The 17,328-nt window shown below is 42.2% G+C and overlaps 2 protein-coding genes across 3 annotated transcripts in view; one reads left to right on the top strand and one right to left on the bottom strand.

Moving 5' to 3' along the window:
- SLC16A2 (solute carrier family 16 member 2) overlaps nt 1–17,328 on the top strand; it is a 437,579-nt gene that overhangs the window by 372,220 nt on the left and 48,031 nt on the right. The window lies entirely within an intron of this gene.
- Nucleotides 5,886–17,328, bottom strand: part of ZDHHC15 (zinc finger DHHC-type palmitoyltransferase 15) — a 154,392-nt gene continuing 142,949 nt past the window's right edge. For both annotated transcript variants that reach the window (XM_050901507.1, XM_050901506.1), the window contains 4 exons: nt 16,647–16,773; nt 15,046–15,155; nt 8,752–8,834; nt 5,886–7,512 (listed from right to left, as the gene is read on the bottom strand). In XM_050901507.1, the coding sequence (XP_050757464.1) occupies nt 8,791–8,834; nt 15,046–15,155; nt 16,647–16,773 (281 nt within the window). In that variant the 3' untranslated portion in view covers nt 5,886–7,512; nt 8,752–8,790. The remainder of the gene's footprint in view (nt 7,513–8,751; nt 8,835–15,045; nt 15,156–16,646; nt 16,774–17,328) is intronic.

Here is a 17,328-nt window from a genome sequence, read left to right as displayed (position 1 = left end):
CGTCCCAGATGTTGTCAGCAGACCATTTCTGACATTCACCGGGAAACACTCACTTCCTGTTAAATCAAGGGGCGAGGAATCGGTGTTAAACACCACGGCTCTGAGTGGCGCGTCCTTAGCTGAACAGAACAGTGCTGACTACGCGAGATACTTACGGATACCACCAGGAGGCCGTACTGGTTACCTAAAAAGCAGCCGAGTGTAATAACAAATCGATACAGAGGCATTTACGTTACTATTTCCAGTGATTTAGCAGTTCCCAGCACAGAGCCCGCTAAGCCAGCCTGCCTCGGTATGAGAAGGGCGTGACACTGCGGTGGTTTACGGGGAAGGGAGTTCTGGCCCAGCGGCAGAGGTAGTAGTGTAGTGGTTCCCGAACGGAGCCTTCCGATCCCAGAACAGCTCTTGCAGTTAGTGTTCTACTCCACCCAGGCTCTCCTGCCTCGTCAAAACACCGGTGAGTGAAACCCGCTCGCTTTACTTGGAAGCGAGGTAAAAAACTCCTTCCAATGCGGAATTCTAACATACAGGTAGGTCTGTGGTTATCTGATCCTGAGATTTAATTAAGTTTTATCTTTGGGGGACCCACTTTCACAACAAACAGAAGTGAGTCACTTTCGGATGAAAGACAGCTGGACAGATAGAGTAATTTATAAAATAACATGGCCTTTTCTATTTTACGTGTTACTAGCGAAAGGGAAGCTGTTAGAAGTTCCCTGCTCCAACAGTGCAATTCGGAATGACTCTGGAAGAGCTCCTGCTTAGGCTGTCAGTGAGTACAGCAGGAAGCTAGGCGCCAATGTGAGCGCTGCGGGAGAAGAATGCCCACGCGTGGAGTTAACGCAGAACGGCACAACAGGTTCCACTCACCTCACACCAGCTCAGTAAAAAAAATTGTTCCTCCTCCTCCTCCTCCTCGGGGGAGGCCGCCTCTGCACCAGCCCAGGCGGTTCGTTTACATCATCAGGATACCAGATCCTGATACGAGGAATTTCTCTCTCCTACACATCCTAGAGGCTCCCGGATCCTCCAGAAAAGGCAGGAAAAAAAAAAAAAAAAATACACCAACACTTGCAAGAATCCACTGGATTTTCATTTCTCTTGTAAAGGGAAGCGCTGATGTGCGAAGGCGCAGCACATGCCTGCCCCAGTTTAGAAAGGAGATGGGGAGGACAATTTTTTTTGTTTGTTTGTTTCCGGGCTTCCCGTGGGATTTAGCCCAAGGTTAAGCTCAAGACAAGTTCAAGTCTAACAAGTACTGAAAGAGCAGGAATGCCTTCAAGTAAAATACCTGCATGTTACATGAGCTGTTTGATACCAGCATTGGATGCAAGCAGGCATTTCTTTTTAAGCGCAACTGGAATAAGAAGCAAAGACGATCCCTTTGTCCTTTTTGTGGGTTTTTTTGGTTGGGTTCTTTTTTTTTTTTCCCCCTCCTTAACATAACTCCTCTGCTTGTTTTTTTTAAACAGCAGCTGTTACCCACTAAAGTTCTACAAACGCTGCTGTGAATCTTAAAACCTCATACAGAAAAAAAAAACATTTTAAGCAGCATGAAAGCATAACCAACTTACAGGCTCATATTTGAAATGTAAACTTACATTTTATTTCACAAGGTTTACGTTCCAAACGGAAGCTCGAAATAAGATTTTTAGGAAAGAGAGAAAAGCAACGCAGGAAGTTGGATCCCACTGCTCTGAGCAAAGCACGCTGAGCCCGAATGATGAGAATCACAAACCGATACCTGACAAACATTACCGTCAGTTACAAATAAAATACGTGGCACAACTGCTGAAAATGACACCTACTCACCTTCGCCGTATCCAAAAAACCGGCACAAACACCTGAAAGCTGATACTATTTTAACTATATATTCAGGAGGAAGAGGAAAGACTCTCTCTCAAAAGGAGACGGAAAAAGGACAACAAGAATAAAATGGCGTAACAGTGGGTATGATCTCAACGTTAACTGCCAGAGAAGGACAGCGAGCACTGAGCGGGAAGAGGACACGGTGCCGGCACGGCCCTGCAAACGCTGCCGAGCCGTTTGACAGGCCAGTGCTTTTAATGGAAAAAGCCATTCTACCGTGCAAACGTTTTAACGGATGGTTTATTTTTGCAAGTGTTCTGTAACAAAACAGAGGCTGATAGAACTGGAAAAATATCAATAAACCCAAGGTATTTTCAAGTATTATGGATCAATTTCAAGGATTTGGAGTCACTGAAATGAAAACGTGACCCTTTGAGTGAATTAATTCTGGCTTAATAAACAAGGCCAACAGTACCTCCTTAGCCTGCTAATTCAACGCTTTCGCGAATGAGCCAGCGATGCAAACAGTACGTCTGTTCTGCTGGCGTAACGAGTACGCGGGAGGCAGCGGGTCCCTGAATACATCTCAGCACATCATTCTTCATGTCTAACTTCGGGCAAGAAAAGGTAAATTCCTTCCCCCCTCGACACTTTACATTCAGATTATTTTACAGACTTTATGCACCAGGTTTGGCAACGAAGTCGTGCTTTCAGTCCACACCAGCATACAGAGCTAAAAAACTAGTACAGATTTTGCTGAATCACGTTTCTGGTTTGTTCCAGGCAGTCAGCATTCATTGCTGTAGCGCTGTTAGGAAGCTTCCCCCTTCTTGTCAATGGCAGCGTGCTACCTGCACTAGGGGCAGCCTACCAAAGCCAGACAGTACTGCTTCCTGTTGAAAGGAACACAATCTTACTCTACTCCAAAACCACACTGTACCAATGCAGCAAGAGAGAAAACAAAATTGCAGTGCAGCGAGGCTTACGGGAGTCCTAATTCCTTGGACAGGACTCGCTGGCCAAGGAGAGGACTTACCACGATACTATCCACAGAAACATCAATATGATGTTTTCTCTATTTATTTTTAAAGAGTACAGTGTACCTGAATGTAAATGGGAGAGAAGGGGGAGAGGTGAGGAGGCAGTGGTTAGTGGTCAGTTATTTTGGAGCACAACCTAGGAGTACAGGGATGAGACAGCGGCAAGTGTCACAGCAAAATCCAGCAAGAGCGTTCTTTCTTTCACACAATGCCATCCACCTGGAAAAGCTGCTTGTAGCAAAGTCCTCGCTCACATGAAGGATGTGAAATGCATTTGTAAAATGCTGAAATACAACAAACGGGCCAAAGGCAAGGCAGCACGTGCTATGCCTGGGCTGAACTCTCACGCTTCGGTGCCCTGATGAATTACAGACAGCAGCTGCTGGCCCTGGCTCCAGCCTCCACGGTCTCATCGAAACAACCCTGACAGCAGCGGGCACCACGGCTGGCAGCCGGCGGCCTGGCCTGCGCCACGGAGCGGCCTCCTGGCCACGCGAAGAGCGCTCTCCCGCTGGCGCTCAGATCCACCTCCCTTGGCTACATCAAGCTAAGCCAACAAAATTGTTCTTCTTTAAATACAGGTGCTTCTACACCTCAGGCTCTGCTGGCACTATGAGATCCACTCAGGACAAAAGCTGTTTCCGACCCCGAGCTGAAAAGCACTTCTTTTCTGCTTTATTCCGTAGCGTAGATCTGATGCCAAGCCAGAGAAAACAGCCCCCTGGATGGGGTCGAGACAGTTGCCTTGCTGCTTCCATGCGCACCAGGCTGCAGTTCAACAGCTTAATGAGCGCTACAGCCACACCACTTAAATCGGCATCGGAACTGAGACTCAAACCTTAGGAGTTCACTGAGTTTTTTGGGTGCAACTGGATTTACAGCACCTAGCTAGGCAGAGACTGACAGTGAACGTCATGAGGCGGCAATCCTGGTGGGAACATTCCCACCGCTCCTGGGCGCAGGGAGGGCTCCGGAGTGTATCTGAAATGCTTGTACACCAGCGCAGGCAGTACGAGAAACAAAGAGGACGAACTGGAAGCGTTGGTCAGCTCCCGGAGCTACGATATCGTTGGTATTTGTGAGACTCGGTGGAATGAGTCCCACGGTCGGAGCGCCGGGATGGAGGGCTACAGGCTCTTCAGGAGGGGTAGGCAGGGCAGGCGCGGTGGAGGGGTCGCACCGTAAGGGAGAGGTTTGATTGCGCAGCCCTTACAGTTAGTGATGACGTGGTGGAGAGCCTCTGGGTGAGGATTAGGGGGATGGAAAACAAAGGAGATGTTGTAGTGGGCGTACCCCTTAAAAAGCTATTTGCATGTTAAAAAAAACTACCACGGGCTCAGCTGAATACTTCATCTCTTTTGTTACCTGCAGCAGTGACTACAGACAGCCTGAGGAATTTGTATTTTCCAGTGCATTTCCCCAGCATATTCGACAGAACTTTACGCATCCTCCATTTATCACATTCTTTGTACGCAACTTTCTTTCAGAAGCTAAGGAAAAAAAAAGTCCATTTAAAAAGCAAATAGCAGCCCAGCTTTAAAACCCACAGGTAGCGGGGGGGGCAGTCAAATTACTGCTTTGATGCTGCCCAGATCTCTAGTTAACAGCCTTTTCAAAGGCCAAAAATACTAATTGGAAAACCTGTATTCTCCTTAGTAGGCCATCTGCATTATGTTTGCGGCATCGGCTGCAATAATGCACCGAGCAAAAAGATCTCAGCAGCAGGATTTTGAGAAACACTGAGCTTCCCCACAGGGATCTGACTGTTCATTTACACGCTGCCTTGAAGAACCCAGACGCATAACGGCTTCAGCAAACGCCACGCTGACGCTGTACTCCTGGACACCCGCCTTTCACTGCAGCTTGCTGCACTCAGCTTTAATCACGGGATGCGGAGGAACCTGCCCGACTCTTCTGTGGCACTGGAATGCAGCATGAACAGTGCAAATGCCAGGCGCAGCGTAAGGATATCTCCTTCAAGTCAGCAGAAGAGAACAAAACGGAGCTTGCTCAGTCCCTCAGGCACGCGGTTTCTCCACATTTTGTTCCGCCTCACTTTTACACTACTTTCGTATTTGTTTCGTGTTTCATTCCGAAGCTTCCAAAAATCTGACGTGTGAGGATTGATTTGAAGTGGTTCTGAAGCTATCAAACTATTTATTGATTCTACCTGGACAAGAGTTTGTTATAACCAAGCGAGGCTGAGCTGCTTTTAAGGAAAGGCAAAAATCGGCCATAACTTGGTACAAGAAAAGTTACTGAATAAGAGCAAGTTACTTGGAAACCTTTAAAGCTGTTTCTAAATCTGAGCCGGATAGCTGCGTTATCATGAAGACATCTGTTTTAATAATAATTAGAAGGCAAAAATGGATTTTATGTACTACCTACTGAACAGTGCTGCGGCTAGACAGCAGGCAGGGACACTGCCTGCAGATCTCGTAGGCAGCTCTGCTGCTGCTGCTGCTGCTTGGCAGAGAAACGACCCTAAAGGAATGATATGGCTGTAAACAGAACCAAATCTAGAAAGGATACAAGAACCTGCTCAGAAAACCCCTGTAAATCCACACGGCTTCAGACACACCTCTGATACGCCCATCTTAAAAATACACTGCAGTTGACAGAATGAAACGGAAAGTCACCAAATCATCTTCCTGGTTTTATATACAAGGAATTGAGAGTTTTAAAAGGCACAAATAGCACCTCTGTTGGTGCTACATTCCTACACATTTCCTATTGTGTTTAGCTGCCGTCTTCCTCTCGAGATCCCCCTCCAGAACACAATTTGCCAGAAACGAGGTGATTAATTCTACTGCCATCTTTCACCAAACACAGCTTAAGGTCCACCACGAGATTTACGTTAGAAATGCAAGGTTTAGATTGATAGGAAAAATAGTTTCAGCACTCAACAGCCGTTTGATGACAGAACCACCCAACAGACGTGGTTAAAGTGGTTGAAGCAGGAACATTCAGAGTGGTCAGCACTCCTCTGAGGAGAAGAGAGAGTAACCCACGCTAAGCCTGGGAGAGCCCACCCTGACTCCTAACAACTAGACTTCAGCAATAAGACATTCTGCAGAGGTCGCTGCCTGCTCTACACCAAACTACGGAGCCCGATGTATAAAATATCTGTCCGCAGGGCACGGTTTATACCAGGTAGTTAAACGTCTGCTCTTACGGACAGAAAATCTCTGCAAGGCTCTCTTCTGTCTCACGAACACGTTTCCACGGGTAGCAGCGGCAGAGTAAACAGAGGAAAAAAGGATTTAGCATGTAGGCAAGGCCTTTGTCACCAAACAGATACTTATCAGGTAATTTCTCATGGCATGCACAACTGCTTCTGTAGTCACTGTCAACACAAACGGGCTGATAAACAAACACAAAAATGGGATAGAAAATGGTAACAGATGATCTTAAAGGCAGTATACTAATACTTTAAGCATGCACCTAATTCAAACATGAGTGATGGAGTTGCCAGGTCTGAATCATGCAGATAAAAAAAAGACTCAGGTCTAGAAAAATGCATATAATCCTGCCAGCAAATCCTCAGTTCCATTCCACAGAATAAAAACAGTGATACGTTCCTTTGACTGCAAATGGAGCAAAATGAAGAAAAAATCGGATCACCTCTCAGTGCTGAAAAACCTTTAAAGCACCAGTCGATACGTTTACTTAGGAAGAAGTCTGAAAAAATTCAATACATCAATTGTCTCTTCAGCATGATGGGACTAAAACCACCTTTGTGGAGCGTCAACTCCAAACACGACTGTTGGAGCTAAACTTTCAGTGCACATTTCCAACTCCTGTGTTTCGCATTTACGTCTTCCCTTCTGACTCCATAAACACACAAATTTCCATCAAACACTGATCCAGGAATGAGCTGATACTTTAGCCCTAGGAATTAATGCAAACTGTACTGTCTAAAGTTCTCTTTTGCAATTTAGGTGCCTGCAAGTAGGACTGGGCTTAGAGGGCACTAAAACTCTAAGACAATTACACACTCCTAAAAAAAAATGTTAAAAAAAAAAATCTATGGCCACAATATTCTTGAATCTTGATACTGGCAATGTGAATATTTTATTTTCATACACAGCTGCACATGTATATACGCATGTTCAGCACTTTGTCTTTCAACACACTCACATCCAACTATCAATTTAGTGCCAAATTTAAGTGGGTCTGTCTCTCACTGAGTTGAACTGACTCAGACAGAACCTTAAACATGTTAGAAAATGCCACTGTCAGAGGAGGTTGGAGAGAATCAGTCTCAAAATAAATACCATCCCCAAGAATATTATGGCTTGGAAGAATTTCAAGAACTTGAGTCCCTGATGTTTGCAAAATGAAAAGGCCTTTGGAAATGCACTCGCATCAATATTTTCACCTATTTTGAATAAAAAATATATATTATTTATAAAATAAAGAGAGCAGGCCAAAGAAGATTGGCCAGAATCACTCTATAAAACTGTTCTGTTCACTCCGTAACTTAAACTTATAAAGCCTTGAAACTTCTGGACAGCAGGATTTCTGGAGAAGCACTCTAGAATGCAGATTCCAATCAGACGATACTTCATGATGTTTTCTCATCTTGAAGATCCACTTGTTTTCTGCCCCTCAAAACTGAAGTCCATGCCAAGAGAAGGGATGTTGACTCCTGAGAGGGAAGCTGAAATTTAAATAAAGAAAAATGTGCAACTATAAGCACGGATCTGACGAGCAACAGATGGATGTCTAATCTTGACTTTGAGCATCGTTTTAAAGCCATGCAGAACGACAGGGAAAATGCTGGTTTTTCACTCCCTCAGCGCAATGGCATGCGGTCCTCACTGACTATGGACAGAAAAAAATACTTGGGGGTTTTTCTTCTCAGTGGAAGAAAATGGAATCGCATCTGCAATATGCAAGAGACCCATTTATAAAAATCTCGAGTTGCCCTATTCGTGTGCAGAACTAGGCAGCGGATTACAGTGCTTTGCCATACAATACAATTACTCAACACCCACAGAAAACAGAGGGGCAAATTCTCTCTGACCGCAAGCGGGACAGCAGAGGATACTCCTTGAATCTTGGTCCATTACACACCGCTGTGAAAATGTCTCGTGGAGACTGAAGAGGGGACAGCCTGCAGCTTACCGCAACAGTACGTGTGTGGGATATCTCCCCACTGTTATGAAAGTCAGAACGGATTACAGACCAGTGAACATTCTGGTAGCAGCATCTTCCCCAAACTGCATTGTCTGTTGTTGTACCCAAGTTTCTCCAGGGTGAAAAAAAAATAGATAAGAGAGTAGCAGCTGATGTTGGCATGACAAGTTACTTCCATTTATTCCTAACTGCAACTTGGCTGTTCTCAACTTCAGTTTCTTTTGAGACTGTATCTGCACCTTCCCACACGTTTCATGAATCACTGAACAGACTTCCAATCTTGTAATTGTACAAGTTAGTGGCAAGAGTCATTCCTGCCGCATTTACCAGAGGAGCTGGAGGGTTTTTACCCTCCCCGACAAACAGCGCTTTCAGCTCTTGCGTTAACTGTGTCAACACCCAGCCCAGCGCTACTGGATAGCCACTGTTTTCTTTTAGGTTCTCTTAAACAATATATTCCTGGACAAGATGGAGATATATTGGTGAAATACTACTGTGCATAGATGCATCAACACAATACTCTGGTGAGGGGGTCTCTGCCCTTCGGTGGGCTCAGAGGCCTAGACGGCATGCCGCTATCGCAGCTGCACCACTCCAAAGCCAGCGGGAAGGTCTGCACTCCACAGCCTTCAGCACGTCAGATGACTCTGCCCGAGCGCTGTCGAGTATGCCACTGTTAAAGCCAAAACCTGTCCAACATTCCCTCCCGATTTCCCTGCAGAGCGGCTGTTTTGAAGGTAACGAAGAAAGAAATACTGACCTTTCTGAACAAGCTTTATACTGCTGCATTTTCAAACTGCTATGTCTCCCTTTCTATGGCAAGGGATGAAGCTTCACCAGAATCTATACAATGAAAAACAAAGCAGTTAGAGGTAAGTTAATCTGGTTTTCTCACTGAGAATATATTTTTCACTGAGTATGGGAGTGTGTTTTTAAGAATCATTCCACATAAAAATAGACAACCACTTGTCAGAGATAACTGAACAGCAGTTTTTAAACTGAGATTACTCTATTATTGGCGTTATCTATTTCACAACTGTGTCACAAGCTTTAAAGCCACAAAGACAAACAAAGATCTTTCAGTTTTAATGGAACATTTCAGGCCTTTCTGGTTAGAAAATTATACGGGTTTACTTCTATTGTGTAAGATGGAATCTGAAAACTTGAAGCTCACAGCACTTCATTTGCCGATGCCTTACAAAAAAAGAAAAGCAGTGGTGAGAAAACAAGGAAGAGTAGAACATCATTTGTGCCTACAACGCAGTCACCGAAAACCCTTCTCTCAGATGGGAGTGAGGGTACCAAAGCTTAACGAACCAGGAAATCATGTTCTCTGAATGCCGTTGGGTTAATACAGCTGTGGTAGAAATACATGGTAATACATTTTATGCACTCATGGTAAGTTTATTCCTGAACATTTTCACTTGCAAAATAAAAACGTCATTTTTCTATGAAGACACGCAGTTTCATCCCAAATCTTGGAAAACTGAAAGCTGTGAAGGTCAGACTTAAGCCATACATAAGCAGCACAGAAATTTCTACTTTAAACCTATGTAGAGAGGTTGAGGCAGTTGGGGTTGTTTCATCTGATGAAGAGGAAGCTCGTGGTCAATCTAGCAGCAGTCTACAACTCCATGCAGACTGTTTAAAATCACAACTGGCCTGAAAGCAGCTCATACCTCATATTCAATGGAAACAGCATCCTGCTGATCGTAGGCAACAACAACATTTTGCTCCACTGTAGAACTGTATTATTACAGTAACTAATACCCAAGAAACTCAAAGCAATTTATATGCATAAAACTATCTTCATAACCTGCCTGACAGACCGGAAGGTTATCATGCTGTATTTCTCCCCACCTGCAAAACACGGTTAAGTGAAACACACTGTCCTATTAAAAAAAAAAATCTGCGGCAGCTATAGGAATAAGATCCAGTTCCCAAATTCATACTTCTAGAGTTGTTCCCATGCTTGCCAACAACAGGTTTTCAAAACTGTGTTGCTCTGTAGACATCTTATACTGATCTTGTGCTGTTCAGTTTTAAGATCCAGAGCTCGTTGTAAGACATGACAGTCAAAGCGCAAGAACGGCATCAAGCAGTGTCAAATACCAGTTTGCAACAGAACTTTCTTTAGTTTTCTCCAAATGAATTTTCTCTGTGAAGGTAAAGAAAGAAAAATAAAAAGCAAACACTTCCCCCTTACCACTCAATGACCCACACACAATAAATAAATCTGCCTAGGCCTCTTGTTTCCTTATGATGTATAAAAAGAAGCAGTGCTATTTCCATTATCAGGTTATTTTCATATTTATTAGCATAGACATCTATTTTACCATGCAAAATCTAATACATTTATTCAGATGGGAGGTTCCAGAGAATAGCCCTTTATTCTGCATACCTTTAGGAAAGCATACAATCTGAATGTCAAAGGGAACTGACAAAAGGATATATAAGACCTGCTGGCTCCAGGACATTAGTCTCACGGAAATTTCACTACCAACTTTTTATGGAATATCTTTTTTCATCTAATTGATTTAGCAGCTGCAGGTCAGATTCACATACAAACCCATATTGGTTTTACTAAATATATTCACTAATTAATTTTGTTGAACTGACGCAGATTCCTGCACAGGTACCCCTCCATCGTTTCAAAACCGATTATAAGACAGTCATTGACGCAGGGTTTAGCACTGCTTTAACTTAATCTTTTTCTGTCAGACACAATTTAACCATTTATATCATGCCTAAAATCCAGAGATGCAAACCTAGTCTTTTGTCTCAGTTGACTGAATTGGCCAATACACTGTTGTACTGTCTGAGCAATCTCTGCTCACTCCCGACATCTAAGTAGCTTTTTAAATTTCTCGATGGATAGAAATTCAATCCCTACAGTCACAACAGACGACTTCCCTACTCAAAGGACTGCTAGGCCAAATGAGCTGGTATCTCAGGACATGAAGCTTCTTTAATTAGACTCCTACCAATTTGAATTTAAATTCAAATCACATGCCTTCAGACACCTGAAGCTTCATCACACCAACAGAGATATCAACTTCCACCTATTACTCAGGATACGCTGGCTTCTGCTGGAAAGATGTTACTTAGTACCGATGACAAATTTTTGAAGGTGAGAACAATTGGGGAAAGATTTGATTCATACCGAAGCCTTTTGTACAAGTTTAAATGAAACACATGATTAAATTAATAAATCAATCCAAGAAATGAGATGTTGCTATAAATGTACAGAAATGGCTGTCCTGTCCTAGGCTCCACAAGACAAAGAGTGCAAGCATCCACAGTACTGACACATCCACGACCAAGATGTCAAATACATTCTAGATGAGTTCTTTGCAAAAACTGATAACCTTATAAGCTGCCAGCATGTGATTCGGGGTAGCTCTCTGGCTAGACAGATTAAACAGGTGCCTGTGAATAAGGGATGAGCGTTAATAAAGCTGAAAAAAAATCAAATTACCATGAATTTGGAAGCAAGTGTTTTCAGTCTTTGGCTAAGAAATGAAACAAAAGGTTTCCCACAATATTTTTCTTCCTACATGAAACAATAAAAGCCTTAGCAAGGCCAGGATTAAGGGGGGAAAAAAAAAAAAATCCAACCAGGAAGGGCACATTTAAACATCCATATCACAGAAAAAAGGACAACCCTGTGGATGATTGAGAAGATAGCCTGTACGCTCCTGGGACCTAGACGAAGCTACCTCATCTCCTTGCTTTCAGCTGGGCTTGTCCTCTCCTCGTGAATGTCCCAGTCCCCTTAATGCTCATCTCCCCCAACAGCCACATGTGAGCTGATTTTGCAGTTGTGGGGGCTTAAAAATGCCCTGCTTTATGCAGACACAGAATAATCAGGGAGGAAGCAAAAGACTGCAATAATGCAGTTAGGCACAATAACATTACACAAAATATTTCATCAAGCTCCTCCTTTTGTCATTATTTCTGTGGTGTTTCTCTCTCTTCTGCACAAGCGTGGAGTGAGGGACTCAACTGATGAGGAGACCCCTCATTACTCTGCTACGTAACACAAGTGCACAAGCAATTACAGGTGAAACTCCAGGAAGCGAGAGACCCCACTGACGTACAAGAGGGCAGTTACTATTCTGATCTTGGTGCAGCTGGCAGTGCCATCTCCTAAGACTGCAGGATTGAAAAATCTGAACTTTGTTTCCTCAACTCCTGCTTTGCCTAATGTCCAGGCAATAGGAAAAAGAACAAACCTGGTACCTTTTCTTATACAACTCCTTCTCCCCCAACATCTTTTATATTAATCAAAATGATACACAGACAATTGTTATCTGTGCTAGCAGAATGGTACAGTCAAGAGCTTAGAGAAGTATGCTCCACGAGATGGATTTATGCTGTATCACAGAACTACTTACCCAAAAATATTTCACACGTGTTATATGGTTGGACTCGATGATCTTAAAGGTCTTTTCCAATCTAAATGATTCTATGATTCCTGAATCAATTGTGACCCTACCTGGTGGTCATGGAGAGCCACAGAACTTGTAGAGTGCAAGATTCGGGCAACCCTGCCTGCTGTGGAGCTTTTTGATGAAAGCTCCGTGCATCACTCTGCTCAGGAAACTGGCTCAGCGGCAGGGCTGAAAGCTGCACTGCAAGTGTCAGCTACTCTCAGTCCTGCAGCACCGGCCACAGAAGCACCCAGGGAAGGGTGTCAGCTTCTTCCCCTCCCAACCATGCACACTCCCCCCAGTCTCCATGTAAGATTTCATCTTGCAAAATTTAGATGTTCAGACTGAGAGCTGAGAGGAGGATTTGTCTGTTTCTAAGAAAAATAAAGGGAAGTGGATTTCCCCCAACGTTTGCTCTAGCAGCTGAATTCCAGTTCCACATCACTGATTTGTAGACATACAAAGGACAATCTCCTTATCTAGGGCATTCTTTCATTTGTAGTTCCCACCTTTACCTCACAGCCACTGCAAAAAAATTAAAACTTCTCCAATCATGGACCAAGATCCACATACTAACAGCTAGCCATCTACTCACAGCATGCGTTCAGCCTGTTTTTTCACTTTCGTCTGTAACTTTGTATAGGCTCAGTTTGGCTTTTACATTACAGTAAGAGGTTCTAATTTTACCAATATTACAGTTCTACAGCTTCTTGGAATAAAATTACAAACTACTTTTTCACTGAGAAAGACTAGTAGAAGAGAAGAGAACAGAATATTTCAGTTGGAAGGGACCTACAACGATCATCTAGTCCAACTGCCTGTAAATGTCATTTATTTTATAAGCACTATAAATTGTGGGACTTCACATAAACTCTACATTGAGATTCTGGGGTCTGATCTGGCTAAAAATCATCTCACTGTCAAATGTTTTCATACTTAATTAATTTTTTATTCAGAGTATTTATATTTTGTAAAAGTTGGAAGAAGTTCTGACTCATTCCTAAAGGAGTTACTTTAAGCATCATAAACAATACACAGAGATGCCATATTTTGTTATTTTTAAAGCCAATTTGTGTTACCTTATAACTGCCAAAATGTATAGAACAAAACAGGAAGAACAGGTAGCTTTCTAACACACAAATATGAACTAATTAAAGCAGTTAATCTGAAGAAAAGCTGAAATGAGCCCCTTCAGTCCTATTGACAGAATACTGGAGAGTGTATTTTCCCAGCAGTATGTGAAGCGTGCCTTGGAAAAAACACAGACTGTTTATTTTGCAGTGGAATAACCTGAACAAACAGCTGCAGGTAAGACGTAACCAGAGACCGAAGAGCACAGACTGTGGTGTTAGGATTAAAGAGTTCATTGCACAGTACGTTGCACACACATAAAAATGTTCACAGGAAAAGTTTACCCTCTTTAACCAAGAGTATAGTCTTCCTCACAGGTTCCCAAACATACATTGTGCACATATGACTAAAATGGATACCCTGAAAGGGAACATTATCAGCCAAGTTTCTGAAAACTATTCTGAAGCAATGAGAGTGCAACTATGGAAATCATGTCTCTGAACACTAAGGCAGGATATTTGGTTCTCCAAGTATACTTGCTTGATCCACTAATTATAGTAACCTGAGAATTAATTAACACTTTCACCATTCCTTAAAGGGAAAAGAAGAGTGAGATTACCGTATTTCTTTTAAAGGGAACCTGTGGATGGAATCCTTCCTCCACAGGAAAAAATATGAGCCCATGCTTAACTTACTGACAGGATTTCTGAACCCTCAAACATGGTAACTGGGGTCTCTGACATGAACCCTGATATTCTGATACATACTGTATTCTCCAAAGACCAAAGCTTGGAGGTAAATATGCAAGGAAAAAAAAATCAAGTTCAAACAGAGAAATGTAACAGCAAAGTATCATTAAACTGATTTTGGATCTGTCTAACAAAAATCATCAAAGAATGGATATACATATAAAGTCTTTTTTCCAACAGGACATCCATAGCATAAAAGGTACGTTTACATTTCAGAAACTGATCAAATCTATTGTACAAACACGCCAGTTCATCCAGAATTGCTCTCAGCACGTGTATTTCTTCTACGGAGATTAGCGCGTAGCTAGGCAAGCATCAAAACCAAATTAACTTCTTTACTCTTGTAATAAAGCTGAACAAAGAAAGTATAAAGTAGCCTCCTAAATGTAACACTGCATTCAGGTGTTTGCAGGCATGTTTTCACAAACTCTCAGAGGATAAATGCACTTTAAAAAAAAAATCTTAGTCTTTTCAGTTTTACAGGCACAGCTTTATGTCTCCAGTAACTGTGCTGCATGCAGCAACATTTACATATAAATACACTCAGTTTGTGGAAATTTCAATTTCTCTCTGCAACTTGTAACAACCTCTCAGTTCATTTACTTGCAAGTAGAAAGCTACTAAAAAAAAAAAAAAGAGTTGACTCCAAAGTAGGGCTTATTTTTAGTCTGTGTTCATTAGTCAAGTCAGAGCTGCCCAGTGACTTAGCCAACACAGTTTTTTTATTTGATTAGCTCTTATAATTCATCCATTAGTCACTGTAGGTCAAGACACAACTAATTTCCTTTAGTGTTACCTTACCATGAGGCTCTTCATCTATTCCATCATCTTCCCACTGCTCTTCATTTGCTAGGAGAGGATTCTGAGCTTCACACAAAGCTCTCATTGGGAAAAAATGTCCATCGCCTTGGCTGCATGGAAAAAGGCAGAGAAAGACAGTGTAAAAAGCCGCAAGTGACTCTGAAGGATGACAATTTCTACACATTTTATCTGCAAAAAGTTTTCTGTTGCCTGTATTTCCAATGCTTACTTAGAATTATTTTTAAGTTTCGGAAAATACTGTGTTTATTTTTTGTGACAGCTCAGATACGAAGTTTTACTAGCAAGTAGTTTTGATCCTCAATTCCTTCAGGCTCTCTGGATAATAACAGTTCAAACCTATAGCCTGGAATTAAGTAATTTTTAGCAGAACTTAAATGTGCCTAACTTGATCAAATCATTTGGATACAGAAAAAAACCAGAAAAAAATTAACTTATGGACAGCTAGAAGTGAGGGGGAAACTAAGGAAAACATTTATGTAAAAGGAGTAATTTATACCATAGGTATAAAATTTACCAATTTATACCATAGATTCTTCAGGGCAGAAATTACACTTCTGTGTTTGAATGACACCCAATAGAAAATGGCCCCAATCTTAGTTAGATGTTACTGAAACACAAAAAAAGACTCACTTTCCTGTGACCTAAACCTGTACTCAAAATGGGGGGGGGGGGGGAATATATATATTCTGCAAAGATCTAAAATTGCAAAAGCTTTTTTTGCTTTACTACTGCCCAAACAGAATGCGTGTCTGGATAGCAAACAAGAGTTTGAGAGCATGTTCAAATTCATGTAATGTAAACTAACAAAGTTAAAAACTAGATGTTCTAGCTCCATCTGCACCACACTGTATTCCCTAACATCCAGCAGCATGGACAAAGGAACTGTAAACTCGCTGAAGTGCCTTTTTCCTCTGATGATTTATCTTTATGCAATGAAAATAACCTGAGTGTTCTCCCTGCGATGACTACACGCACTGGTAATGCGCCTCTGACTAGCACTTCAGTGCTGCCTTTCATCAATAGACAGGCTTTCTGTGCTGATCTTTTCCCTTTAACTATACTTAAGAGTGGAAAACAGCAGTGGGGATGCAACTGGGCCTTAGACTTATACATCGCTACTTGAAGAAGTTGTGAACTGCTGTGCCAGGAAGTTATTTTAAATTGTGCCCAACTACTAAAGGAATTAAATTCCAGTGTACTTTACCACTGGTCTACTAAGTGCCAAAACAGCATTTTCCCCTACATTAAGAAACATAAACTCTGTTTCAGGCAGAGGAGTCTGACAGATGAAGAAAATGGCATCTTTGAAGTGAACACCCATCCACACACATGCCACAGGAGTCAGGCAGAGTTCGAACACCCTGTGCAGCGCATTTAGCCTCAAAACCTTTCCCTTCCAGACTTCTGCTGAACAGGATTAACAAGGATGATGTTTGTTGGGGCATTTACAATGATGCACAATAGCAGTCAGCCAAGCCACACAATAATAGGCGTAACACATGAGGCTGTAGCAGACGTTTAGAAGTCAGTCCCTTCAGTTAGTTGTATCAGCTTTTAGCACTGACTTGATTATTACTTACCTAGAGGCAATAGGTAGTAACCAGAGCTTTTTTTCTTCTCCAAACACTTGCTGAAGATTCTTTACAAAGCCAAGATTGAATCCATTTTTATCTGGGCCATTTTGAAACACTGGAGCTGAGAAAGCCTCTACACACAGATGCAATTTCAGTGAAAAAAAAAAAATGAAGATCAATGCCAAATACTCTGAAACAGGATTGTGCATGTTGTAGCCATCTAAAGACAACATGACTCAACAGATTATGAACTAGCATTACAAAGCTACAAAGTTTGAAAATAATAGTTTTTTCATTTTGCAAGCCTGTAAAGACTTTCAGACTGAAGGTAGGAATGTGGTCTTGCAACTGAACCATACGGAACAGTCAAACCGAACTACAAATGGTTTGTTTAATCTAGAGAATAGAGTTAAAAGATCTTTGCGTGAGACTTGCTGAAATTCAGTGGGCAGAAATTTCTAAGTAAAAAATCTGCAGAACTAAGTAGGTTGGTCTTCAATGCATACTTCAGAAGTGGCACTGGAGATTTAAATTGCCTCATTCATTAATGGTATAATGAACAAGCATTAGGAACAAACATATGCAAATAGACCCTCTGTTATGGTGAGACATAAAATTCAGAAAAGAGAGGGGAGGAGAACCTAGAGTGCACTAGAAACAATTTTATCTACCTTCTAAGCTGCTGCAG

This window comes from Gymnogyps californianus, chromosome 9 (assembly GCF_018139145.2).
Source record: "Gymnogyps californianus isolate 813 chromosome 9, ASM1813914v2, whole genome shotgun sequence".
Taxonomy (NCBI): domain Eukaryota; kingdom Metazoa; phylum Chordata; class Aves; order Accipitriformes; family Cathartidae; genus Gymnogyps; species Gymnogyps californianus.
The sequence above is the reverse complement of the archived record's forward strand: the minus strand, read 5'-3'. Positions and strand labels throughout refer to the sequence as shown.